The sequence below is a fragment of the Alosa pseudoharengus genome, unplaced genomic scaffold (genome assembly GCF_046254945.1).
Source record: "Alosa pseudoharengus isolate Yale_2024_CS ecotype anadromous, Long Island Sound unplaced genomic scaffold, YU_APseudo_1.1 YU_APseudo_1.1_scf_23, whole genome shotgun sequence".
NCBI lineage: Eukaryota > Metazoa > Chordata > Actinopteri > Clupeiformes > Clupeidae > Alosa > Alosa pseudoharengus.
In genome coordinates, this window is record NW_027468685.1 from 13,816,558 (window position 1) to 13,828,602 (window position 12,045).

At 39.9% G+C, this 12,045-nt stretch overlaps 1 protein-coding gene, 1 long non-coding RNA gene and 4 other non-coding genes across 6 annotated transcripts; 5 read left to right on the forward strand and 1 right to left on the reverse strand.

The window, feature by feature from the left end:
- The first annotated feature begins 6,985 nt into the window (after positions 1-6,985).
- On the forward strand, positions 6,986-9,442 carry LOC143140125 (uncharacterized). Its single transcript, XR_012990544.1, has 5 exons — positions 6,986-7,259; positions 7,591-7,683; positions 8,144-8,262; positions 8,585-8,700; positions 9,059-9,442. It is a non-coding gene; the product is annotated as an uncharacterized LOC143140125 (long non-coding RNA).
- On the forward strand, positions 7,377-7,508 carry LOC143141156 (small nucleolar RNA SNORA9). The gene has a single exon (XR_012990764.1). It is a non-coding gene; the product is annotated as a small nucleolar RNA SNORA9 (small nucleolar RNA).
- LOC143141154 (small nucleolar RNA SNORA9) lies at positions 7,900-8,032 on the forward strand. The gene has a single exon (XR_012990761.1). It is a non-coding gene; the product is annotated as a small nucleolar RNA SNORA9 (small nucleolar RNA).
- Positions 8,315-8,447, forward strand: LOC143141153 (small nucleolar RNA SNORA9). Its single transcript, XR_012990760.1, has one exon. It is a non-coding gene; the product is annotated as a small nucleolar RNA SNORA9 (small nucleolar RNA).
- On the forward strand, positions 8,744-8,876 carry LOC143141155 (small nucleolar RNA SNORA9). The gene has a single exon (XR_012990763.1). It is a non-coding gene; the product is annotated as a small nucleolar RNA SNORA9 (small nucleolar RNA).
- Positions 9,443-9,874: 432 nt separating the features above from the next.
- On the reverse strand, positions 9,875-12,005 carry pex3 (peroxisomal biogenesis factor 3). Its single transcript, XM_076301664.1, has one exon. It carries the CDS (start codon positions 11,861-11,863, stop codon positions 10,766-10,768), a length of 1,098 nt encoding a protein of 365 aa, XP_076157779.1. The 5' UTR covers positions 11,864-12,005; the 3' UTR covers positions 9,875-10,765.
- Positions 12,006-12,045: the final 40 nt, after the last annotated feature.

Sequence of the window (12,045 nt, forward strand, 5' to 3'; positions counted from 1 at the left end):
GACTTGAATTCACAAGTTTATATTGCAACACTTGAGTTTGATATTTTCCTTTCTTTTTTCTGTTTTACAGGTTTTTTTTCTAGACTTTAAATGTGTCTATGTTCTCTGACCTGTGAAATATTTCAGTGCTATGGTAACTTGACAAGATACCTCAAACAAGGACATTTCCAATTTTGCACATTTTAAATAACAAATGATTGATAATGTCATAATAATTGGCTTCTAATTGGCTCAACTGATTGGATGGTATTAATGTGACAACCTGATTTTTATTTTTACTTTTTTTTGTATTTACATTGATAGAAGTTGTGCACACACCATCAGGTGTATACAAAATTATTCAACTGTGATGAAACTCACCATAAGTGTGGTAATGATGTGGTTATATAACTTAAAAGGTTAAAATGCTACCTAGTTTAAATTTCTAAATCAGTCATCTATTTGGATTGTTTGTCTTTCAGTTATTGTCACTGATTCATAGTGGGCAATCTATTACACCAACTGGTTGGAAAGTGCAACAGTTGTGGAGTCGGCATTGCATGTCGCTGCAAAACAGTACATCTCCAAACTTATAAACAGTAACTGTCAAATAAGGAATTTGAAGATGACATCCGAAAAGCATTAGATTGCATAGAAAACTGATTGATATGAATACACTGTACAGTTTATGTAGTAATAATGCACTGGTTATGAATAACAACTATTTTAAGTAAACATACAATTAGTAATGCAAAAAGTTTTTGTTCTAAGATTTATTTCTCTTTTGTGGCCCCAATTAGTCCAGGAAACTGGCAAAAATGATACAGACTGCCATAATCTGTGATGAAGATATCATAGATGTTGACCTTGTGCTCGACGTAATGATGCCTGAGGTAAGGAAATGTGAATATAAAAGCCATGTCATATTATGATCAGTGTGGTTTCTCCAGAATAAATAAACCAAACCATACCAAACATGCATATTGTCACTACATTCTCATGCTATTTCCAATTTGAAATCTGTTTGCATTTGAAGGTTTCCATTAACATTGTCACGAACCACGAGGGTTTCTGCAGGTTTCTGGAGAGGTTCATGTCCATGCATCCGGCATTGGAGTAACAAGCATTGCTGTTTTTTTCTGTATTTATACATTCTTTTTTAATGTATTAGTTGTTTATTTATTTATTTATGTCTTATTGGATTTCAATTTATTATCTTCATTTCATTATTTACAAGGATACAAGGATACAAGGATACAAGGAAGTTTATTGTCACATGCATATAGTTACTGGAAGTAAGAAATGCAGTGAAATTATGTCTGGTGTCAGCCTATTTGTGCATTTATGGGGGGGGGGGGGGGTAAAAAGTGCAGTAGAAGAGGGGTTTAGTAGATTAAGTGGCAAGGGCTGCATAAAAAAGGTGGGGGAGGATTGGGATTGGGTGGGGGGCACCAACAAGGAGCACCCAAGAGCAACAGGGGCAAGGAAAAACAAAGGAAGAAACCTTGGGCAGATCCACGGCTCAAGGGGCTAACCCAACTGCCAGGGGTCTTGGTGTGTGTGTTGGGGGGATGACAGGGGAGATGGGATAGTGTGCTGTGTATGTGGGGAGAGGGCAGTGTGCAATATGTGTGTTGGAGAAGCTTCCTCATGAGACAATGTGCTGTGTATTGGGGGGGGGGGGGGGGGCAGTGTGCTGTAAGTATGTTGGGGATGTGTGTTGGAGAAGCTTCCTGATGAAATAATGTGCTGTGTATGTAGGGGGGGGGGGGGGGGGGCAGGGACTTACTATTGCAAGCAGAGTACTGTATGTATGATGTATGTGAGTGATGACAGTGAAGATGTGTGTGTGGGCGGGAGGGGAGTGGAGCAGTGACTGTGTGTGTGTGTGTGTGTGTAGTGTGTGTGTGGGCAGTGTGCTGTAAGTATGTTGGGGATGTGTATTGGAGAAGCTTCCTGATGAAATAATGTGCTGTGTATGTAGGGGGGGGGCAGGGACTTACTATTGCAAGCAGAGTACTGTATGTATGATGTATGTGAGTGATGACAGTGAAGATATGTGTGTGGGCGGGAGGGGAGTGGAGCAGTGACTGTGTGTGTGTGTGTGTGTGTAGTGTGTGTGTGGGTAGGTGGGGGAAGTGTGCTGTAAGTATGTAGAGGATGTGTGTTGGAGAAGATCCTGAAGACAGTGTGCTGTGTATGTAGGGGGGGGGGGGGGGCAGTGTGCAGCAAGTATGTAGAGGAGGCTTACTGTAGCAAGCAGTGTGCTGTATGTATGTGAAGTGATGACAGTGATGATGTAAGTGTGTGTGTTGGGAATGGGGGTGGGGTGGGGGTGGGGGGGGCAGAAGGCTAAACCTTCTGGGGGGATGACAGGGGAGATGGGAGTTCAGGGGCAGAAGGCTAGGCAATCAAGGACATGGGTAGATGGAGGAGAAATCAAAAATAATAAATAAAAAGTTCAATGGAGATGTGCAAAAGTTGGAGAAAGTCAGATATGTGTGTGTGTGTGTGTGTGTGTGTGTTTTGACGTGTGATGAAATAAGAAAATAAATAAAAGGTCTGTAGCATAGGGAGAGGGATGTAAAAGTGCTAAAAGTCTTGTAGGTGTGTGTGTGTGTGTGGGGGGGGGGGGGGCAGTGTGCAGCAAGTATGTAGAGGAGGCTTACTGTAGCAAGCAGTGTGCTGTATGTATGTGAAGTGATGACAGTGATGATGTAAGTGTGTGTGTTGGGGATGGGGGTGGGGTGGGGGGTGGGGGGGCAGAAAGGCTAGGCAATCAAGGACATGGGTAGATGGAGGAAAAAACAAAAATAATAATAAAAAGTTCTATGGAGATATGCAAAAGTTGGAGAAAGTCAGATATGTGTGTGTGTGTGTGTGTGTGTTTGTAAAATAAATAAAATAAATAAAAGGTCTGTAGCTTAGGGAGAGGGATGTAAAAGTGCTAAAAGTCTTGTAGGTGTGTGTGGGGGGTGGGGGGGTCATGAGTGCTGAGTAGTGAATGAGTGCAAAGTCAGTATAGTGTGAGTTCAGAGTTGGGAAATGTTTGAGAGTGCTGAGGAGTGAATGTGTGCAAAGTCAGTATAGTGTGAGTTCAGAGTTCGGATGGCCTGGGGATAAAAACTTCTCCTAAGTCTCTCAGTTCTGGCTTTGTGACTACATAGGCGTCTTCTTGATTTCAGTGGTAGGAATAATCCATTGTTAGGATGAGAAGAGTCCTTCAGAATCTTTTGGGCTCTTAGGAGTACTCTTCTGGAATAGATATCTTGTAGAGCAGGGAGTTGAGTTCTTATTGTACGTTCAGCTGAGCGCACTACTCTCTGCAGAGTACTACAATCTCTAACTGTGGAGTTCCCATACCAGGTGATGATGCTACCAGTTAGAACACTCTCAACCGCTGAAGTGTAGAAGGCCTTCATGATGGATGTAGAAACTTTAAATTTCCTTAGCTGACGAAGGAAGTAGAGTCGTTGTCTGGACTTCTTCAGAACATATTGAGTGTTAACAGTCCATGTTAAGTCTTCAGTAATGTGGACACCAAGGTATTTAAAACTTGTTACTATATGTGTGTACTGGGGAAATTTGATTTTTTTTGGTGTTAAGTTTATGGTGTATTTTGTTCTGAGAGAAAACTGAACCATGCAAGGTTTTCCGTATTTAGATTTACAAAGCTTTTTTGTTTAAAAGGTTTTTTGTTCTTATGTTTAGAATTAAAATGTGTTCTCCAAAACTGTCCAGTTGTCTGTTTTTGTGATCATCTACCCATGGATGGCTACAACATTTGGTTAAGCAAGCCTATGACTTAACAGACCTGGGGGGTATTCCAAGTACATGGTTTAGTGATAAACCTGGGTAACTTAACTCAGAGTAAGTGGTAAACCTCCTACAACAAGAGCCCTATGGTATTGTTTTGTTAGGAGAATGAAGCCATACAGCTCTTCTATTAGGAGGTTTACCACCTACTCTGTGTTAACTAACCCAGGTTTGTCACTAAACCTCGTACTTGGAATACCCCCCTGGTAAGATGCCTAAATATTTACACATTTGCCTATAATAATTATCTAAACAATTATTATTTATTCTTAAAATATTTGCTGGCACAAGGAGTTTCATTAATTATATTTCCCTTTATGCGTGCATGACGATAAACTACTTGAACTTGAACTAATGCTGCTTGTGGAATATCAACAATATACATTAAGTGTTTAATATACGTAGGCTATTTGTTGTAAGTAAAAAGTGATTTATATATTTCTTGGTTACAAGTAGCCTAGGCTAGCCTACAAGTTAATAACAAATAGAACAGAAAGAGGTGGAAGGTAGCCTAATAGGCCTAGGTGGCATAACAAACATTTCAACAAAACAAAACATTTCCAAAGCAACTGAGGTCGACAACGGATACTTGTGTTTTTATTTGGCGTTTTACCTAACTTTCCACGAGACAACCATCATGACAGCGCTACACACCTAGCACACATACCTTTACACAAGACAGTTCTGCAAGGCACAACGTAACTTAAGCAAGACAATGCTGGATAAACAAAAACATGTTTTACAGCAGAATAATATTGGCCAGACGTCGCCCTACATTCAGCGTTGTAAGTTAATAACCCACTTTCTACAAGCCACGTGTCTTCCTAACATCCCGACATTGAAATTGTATTTTCCAACGAAACAAATAAAGACAAAAAATAGCTTTGTTCGTGATCTGTCTAGAATCTTTGATACCACTAGCCAACTTCCGCAATACAGTGCCACAAGGTAGTACGCGACTTCCGCAAGACAGTGCCGCGAGACACTACGCAACATCCGCAAGACAGAGGACAGGACAAAAGTACGGTACAGTACAGTTTCGGCTCTAACCGCCTCTCCAGTTTCATGAGCTTTTATGACAAAACCGTGACTGTGGTAGTTAACAATCTACATCCTAATAGAAAACTGTTAGCTTTCCTGGTATCAAATGACAAATGGTATCAGTTAGGCCTATAACACAACATAAATTGTGCTGGCGACCCAAATAAAATCTCCTGCGACCCACCCGTGGGTTGCGACCCAGACTTTGGGAAACACTGCAGTAGAGTACCCTACTACAATATCCGTACGATTTATTTAGTGCCCGATTGTGCCAATAAGTGCCAGTATATGCATGCACCGCATTACTGTATCCCCTGACATATTTTACTATTCCAATCTGTTGGAGTTGGGTGTGTGCAATCTCACTGCCTGTGATAAATGTTGGAAAATGTAAAACTGGAACTGAAAATGGAGGTGTATATTCCCTACCTTTAAATATTCTGAATACTGTGAATCTGTCCAAGTATTCCAACTAGGGCTGTCAATCGATGAAAAAAATTAATCTAATTAATTACATACTCTGTGATTAATTAATCTAAATTAATCGCATATATAATTTTTGCTGTGAAAGTATTTTAAATATTTAAATTCAAATGAATCATTGAATAATCAGCATTAGTGACATTAAAGTTCAAAAACTCTTTTATTATTATTTTAATAATGGCCATAATAATCTATGATATGACCTAATATGCTGAGGAAATAAATTCAAAAGTGCTTCGGGAAGAAGTTGTTTTTCACATACAAGGTATTTCAGGCCACAGATATAACCTTTTTAAAAGTAAATATTCCAATCAATGATCTAGGCAGCACATTTTCTTCTCTCTCCTTAATTTTACAGTCTAATGGTTACTGACTACAACAGCTCAGGGTCAAAGGTCATACGGAATCGAATAATCTGCGTTATTTTTTTTTATCAGTTATTTTTTCTCAAATTAATTAATCGAAATTAATCAGTTATTTTGACAGCCCTAATTCCAACAAAATCATTACAGAAGCCGGTATTCTGACTGTCACAGTGACCATAGGGACTCTCTGTTGAAAGGTGAAGTAGGCCACTTTGGTATTCATCATTTCCCTGGGAGAGGCAACAATTTGAAAACTATTTGACAAGTTGTTTCTAAGAACTGGTTTCATCAGAGAACACAGGGTGTCAGTATACATATTCTGAGATCAGATGCTGGTGGAACCCACAGCACACAACATTTAGACCAAGGGCCTTGGGTTTACATCTGGGACCCCTCAAAATTATAATTCATATTTTCCAGCCATCGAGGAGTACCAATTTTTTTCAGCCACATGAATGTGTTACCTGACTCCGCCAGATGGATTTGCTCCGCATGTCCATCTGGGAACTTTTCATTGAAGAACTTTTGGGAAGGGGCGGACATACTGGTTAGCTGATTGGATAAACCATCTGTCTATCACCACCTTTGTTGGTTATTGACGGGCCAAATCAACCAATTAGATGAACAAAGTATTCTTCTAATGCCGTTTAACATACAATTAAGTTAGGTAACGTGACAAACGTTAAGATGTTTTAACTTTCCATTTATGAACCTAATCAACGACAATTCCCATCAAGTTTTCACAGTGGGCCCTACACTTCTGAAGATAGTATATTCCTCCATTATGAACTCGAATCAGCTGTGGAGGATGTCTGTGTCGTTCATTCCTCCCAGCTGCATGGCTGAGACTCATAGCTTCACAGTTTACCCAGGAATACTTTCTAATTTGAATAAAACTTGCTCATCTCTGTGGATGCCGTCATGTTGTTCGTTGCGTCACACCTCAACCCGCCTCAAAGCCAACACTGATTGGACGTTCGTTTGGTGAACTGCTCCAAATTTTCTTTAACGGAAAGTATCCAGACTGATCTGCGAGTGAAACCCTGAAGCTCGCGAGATCAGGATGGTCTCACGAGGCTAATGAATGTGTGCATGTAAGGGTTTAATGCGATGTAATGTAATTGATGAATGCCACACCAGAAAGCAGCGGCTCCCTTTTCAACATTTACCAAACAATGCTTGTCAACAGAATTTTGTAAAGCACCGTTTCCACTTTCGTACTGTAGACGGCAGTAACAAGCTACACGACGATTGGCCGAAACTAAATGGACATAACTGCGCATGCGTTTAACTTCAACGTGTTCTTTCCCTTTGCCATGCATGTAGTCAGCAGAGCAGAAGTCTAGTTGATGTAGTGCTCGTAAGAAGATCGAGAATAAGTCAACGCAATGGCAAGTTTTAGACGGATTTGTAGGATTGCGTTTTTGAGCTATGCTGTTAGTTGATGGCTAAACTCTGATCTGATGTGTGATATTCAATCGTCTCAACTTCTCGATGATTAGCAGGCAACGTTGTGTGAATGAAACAGGAAACAGGCCTAACGTACCACGTGGGTTAATGGGCCGAAATGATGAGGTATGTTTAATTAACAAGTTTGTAGGTTATCATATCAACTAGCGATAGTTCATTTGGAAATTAAACGTATCTTATAAGACAGTAAAGTAGTTAGTATACTGTTGGTGGTTCTCTGCACTGCAGGCTGTTCAGCGAGGCTTTGCCTTGGTGGCTCTGACCTTTCCTGTAATGTCTGCTAGAGAGAGCTGAGGTGGTTTGAGGCCTTGCTGTCTCTCCTCCACGGCAAGGTTATAGAAACCTCAGACATTTAATATGAGACCAACTAACTAACATGCAGCTGTGTCCGCATCTTAAATGTGTGTTAATCTGAGAACATTTTCTTTTTAAACAGATGGATGATCGCATTAGTATACCTGTGCCATTGCATCCAAATCCTGATGTTGAAAGGCTGGAAAGAACTTTGCACTGGCTGAGACATGCAGCGGTAAAATCAACTTGCTCTTTTAATAAATATAACCAGCCTAATTTGACCCCAGGGATTAAAGTTAATATCAGGTTCTGCGTTATTTGGGGGAGTGCTTGTTTGGTCAAAATAAGAAAATGGACAATTATAATGTTTTGGCTGACTTCAGGCACAGACATTTCCCTTAAGCACCGTGATTCTATAGCATAAGTGTTGACAAAGTATCCTGTTAAGTTTCTGCAGGCCGTTCAGCGAGGCTTTGCCTGAGGTGGCTCTGACCTTTCCTGTAGTGTCTGCTAGAGAGATCTGAGGTGGTTTGAGGCCCTGCTGTGTCTCATCCATGGCAAGGTTATATAATCCTCAGACATTCAATGTGTATGGCCAACCTGATGTGGTTTAGATATGTGTTAAATTTGTTGTCATGCCGGTTTATTTATTCTGTAGTATTTATCTGTTAATCTAAACAAAACTGTTTTTATAGACAGGTAAACTCCATGGATGACATGCAGAGCAACGGGGTGAAACATTGATTGTCTATAGCAGCTAATGACCAAAGAGGACATGAATATGCCACATCCGCATGGGATTTAACAAGCCATGGTAAGGATGCCTGTCACTTCTGACTTTAAAGTTTAAACGGTGCGTTGGTTTTCTGCAGGCCGTTCAGCGAGGCTTTGCCTGCTGTGGCTCTGACCTTTCCTGTAGTGTCTGCTAGAGAGATATGAGTTGGTTTGAGGCCTTGCTGTGTCTCATCCATGGCAAGGTTATATAAACCTCAGACAATCAATGTGCTTGGCTAACCTGATGTGACTTCGGTCATAATGATAATTTGTGTTATCTATTACATTTGGGTTGACAAGCAGGCTTATTGCTTTAGTGCCTATAGTATTTATTAATCTGAACAAAATATTATTTTTTACAGATGGTTGAACTCCTTGGAGGGCATGCAGAGCAACAGGGTGAAAAATGAATCGTCTACAGCTGCTAAAGACCAAAGAAGACAAGATGTCACACCAGCATGCAATTCAACAAACAACCGTAAGGACAACTTTCACTTCTGACTAAACCCTGCGTTGGTTTTCTGCAGGCTGTTCAGCGAGGCTTTGCCTGAGGTGGCTCTGACCTTTCCTGTAGTGTCTGCTAGAGAAATCTGTGGTGGTTTGAGGCCCTGCTGTGTCTAATCCATGGCAAGGTTATAGAATCCTCAGACATTTAATTAATATGATCATTTACAAAGCTATCTTAATCAAATGATGGCTGAAACATATTCCTATTATGTATATTGAAGCCTGTACAAGTCCATATGACTATGGCTATATAGTAATGACTGACTGGTAACATTAGGTCACAGCTTGCCATGGAAAAGTGGTTAACACCAATTTGTTTTTCTTTTCAGGGGTGAGCCTGGTGATGTCCTGGATCAAAGAAATAATTATCTTACAATACAATAAAGAACTGTCCAAGAAGTGCTATGATAATTATTTGAAATGCGTGTTGGGGAAGTCTTGAGTGCTGTGCAGAGTTGGGGACAGTAAAGTTGAACTTAATTAGAAATGTATTAGAGATACAATTCATTCATTATTTATGGATCCTCACATCAGAACTCAGTCAGATTGCCCTGTCTGTGGCTTCTGAAGTCAAGTCAATTTTATTTTTATAGCGCATTTAACATGCACAGAGAGCAACACAAAGCGTTCCACAAAACAAGACGCATAACAACAAGACAAAAGATGCTGTATTTTTTACAGTCTATGGTTTCACCTTGTACGCCTTTGGTGTGTGCTAATAAACCATTCTGTGGAAAAATAAAGGCCCATTTTTAAGTAAATATCTGTTAATAATTGAAAATTACATAAATGGAAGATGGTTTCCCTATGCTCCCCTGTAGTCTTCCATCCACTCTGATGAATTGGTTCATATTTTCTATTCAATGAAGCATAGGCAAAGTTATTATTGCCTATGTTTAGCTATTAAAATCTGAAATCAATTAGAATGTAAAAGGGAAATATACCTCTGGTCCAAACTCCACATGTACCAAAGGGAAAGGGCTGTAATAGAAAAAGGTGTTTTGGGCTACTGGTTTCTGAGGGGGAGAGTTAGTCCTTTTGGCTTATCTCCATGGGCTTTGTGATCTTGCAGACAATTTAGATGCCAAAAATAATGTAACATGTGGAAGGCAAAAAGGCTTTTTATAGTTTAAGAAACAACATAATGGGAGTTAAGAAAGCATCTTTATTTGGAACAACAAAATTACCTACACATTATGCCTTTAAATGTTTAGATTTCCCCCATGAATTGTTTATTACAATGTGATATATTTGTAACGCAGAGACAGAATTACAGTCCAGAAACAATATAAACTATTCTGCGAAAACCGTAATTTTGAAACATGACAGTAATATTTAAATGAGCATATTAGTGTTAAATTAATGTTAACATAATTAAAATAATGAATACCTAGTACATAATATCTAAATGTACATACATTTTAAGGCCTAGAAATAATATACCAGTAATACAATTTAAACAGCTTATGGAAACCGTGTTATTTCAGCAAATATCCCTGATTCCAGGAGAGCTCCCATTCTATTAGACCCATTGCTAACAATTTCTGCTCACAAAAAAAGTTTCTAAAGTGAAAACAAAAACCACAGGTCATTTGACAAATTCTCAAAAAAAAAATGTTTTGTAGGCCTACATCTTCTCCTTGCTAAAACATGCTGTCAAAGGTATGATTCATCAATTCTACAAGTAATGATATAACAATGTGAGATTCACAAGTGGCATATTTATTTGATGGCTGTGGTGTACATACTTGCAAATTATGGGGTATGTTCAAAACACATTCAGTTTGTTTACAAATCTTACAACACACTCTACTTCAACATGTTTTGCCAAAATAACTATACAGCTAGCCACTCTAGTGTGATCTGATCTCCCATTTGTTAGGACTTGAATGGTCTTGAATAGCCTACTTCATACATTCAAAATTTTTTTCAAATCTCCATGCAGGACAAATAAGAACACACTAATTTCACATTCCATTTATGGCCAGTCAATTGAACAGGGCACACAGTTAGGACTCATTGAACCAAAGTCCAAATCACTTTTGAAGTTCTTGTGGACTGCTGAATGTCTCATAAACATTAGCTGCAAATTTCTTTACCTGGTCAATCAACAGGAGGTCCTGGACAAAATGACTGGGTATTTCACTGCATATTGAATGAATCTGTCCGTTGACAATAGGGATGATTTTGGCAAGTGGAAGACGTTCAAGAGAGAGATTTCCAGATGCTTCTAGAGATGTGGGACATCCCTGTGGCAGATGAAAGAACTCCGCCATGTTATCAAGGAAGCGACTAAACCCTCTGCGCAGACAAGTGTTGAGTACCATGTTGAAGTCAGGGGTTTCCAACATGTCTCTGGTTTCATTCAGCAGCTTAAGAGTAATGTCATCATTCCCATTCGAACCACACACCTGAGCCTCAAGTGTATTCTCCTCGTCTGGCATCAAATACCACGAGAGAGGCTTGTGTGATGCTTTTCCGAAGCCCTCCTCTACACGTTGTCTGATGCTCTCTAGCTGCTGGTCCAACTCCTGTAGTGACAGATGCTGCTTTAGAGACATGCCTCCCATCACATCTTGTACTGCTTTTTTCACTACAGTCATCAACTCATTCAGCCCATCTCCAAGAAGATGCTGAATACTGGACAAGTACTGTTGTTGAACTTCAGGTGGTGCAAATGGGACCATTCCAGTTTTATTCACGGAGTTATCCAAGTACAGGTAACCACCAATGATGTTGAGCTGAACTCGCAGTAGAACAACCAACATGCACGTACTGTACACAGCTACTACACTTCTGGCAAAACTGATTATTTTAAGGTCCTCCCAGATTTCAAACTTGTTCGCTGGTCGTGTCTTCAGCAACGACGTAAGGCTCTCTGAATCTAAGCGGATAATAATGGCTTCTTTAAGAGATGGCAGCATAGACAGAACAGTCATATTGCATGTCCTCTGGTTACTTTCAAAGTGATACTGCCGTCTGGCTTGAGTAATGTATTCTGTAGCCTCTTTTTCCTGAAATTCCTGCAACTTTCTCTGGGCATATTTACTCAGTAGGTATCCTCCTCCAACGAGAACACCAGCGAAGAGGAACTTCTTTTTGTGGCGCTTGAGGTAACTCCACGGAGACAGCATAATGTTATTCCAAATCTCAGATTCAAGGAAGAGGGTGGTAGATTTCCATTAGCGTTAATTGTTCTAAAGTTTTTTTAAGATTAGAAGTCTACTAGCCCGCTGTATGTCGCGTGGCCTCCTGGTAGTTCCTGGTTCATTCAGATTTGACTATTTTCAAGCGCCATCTGATGTCACTGGAATAT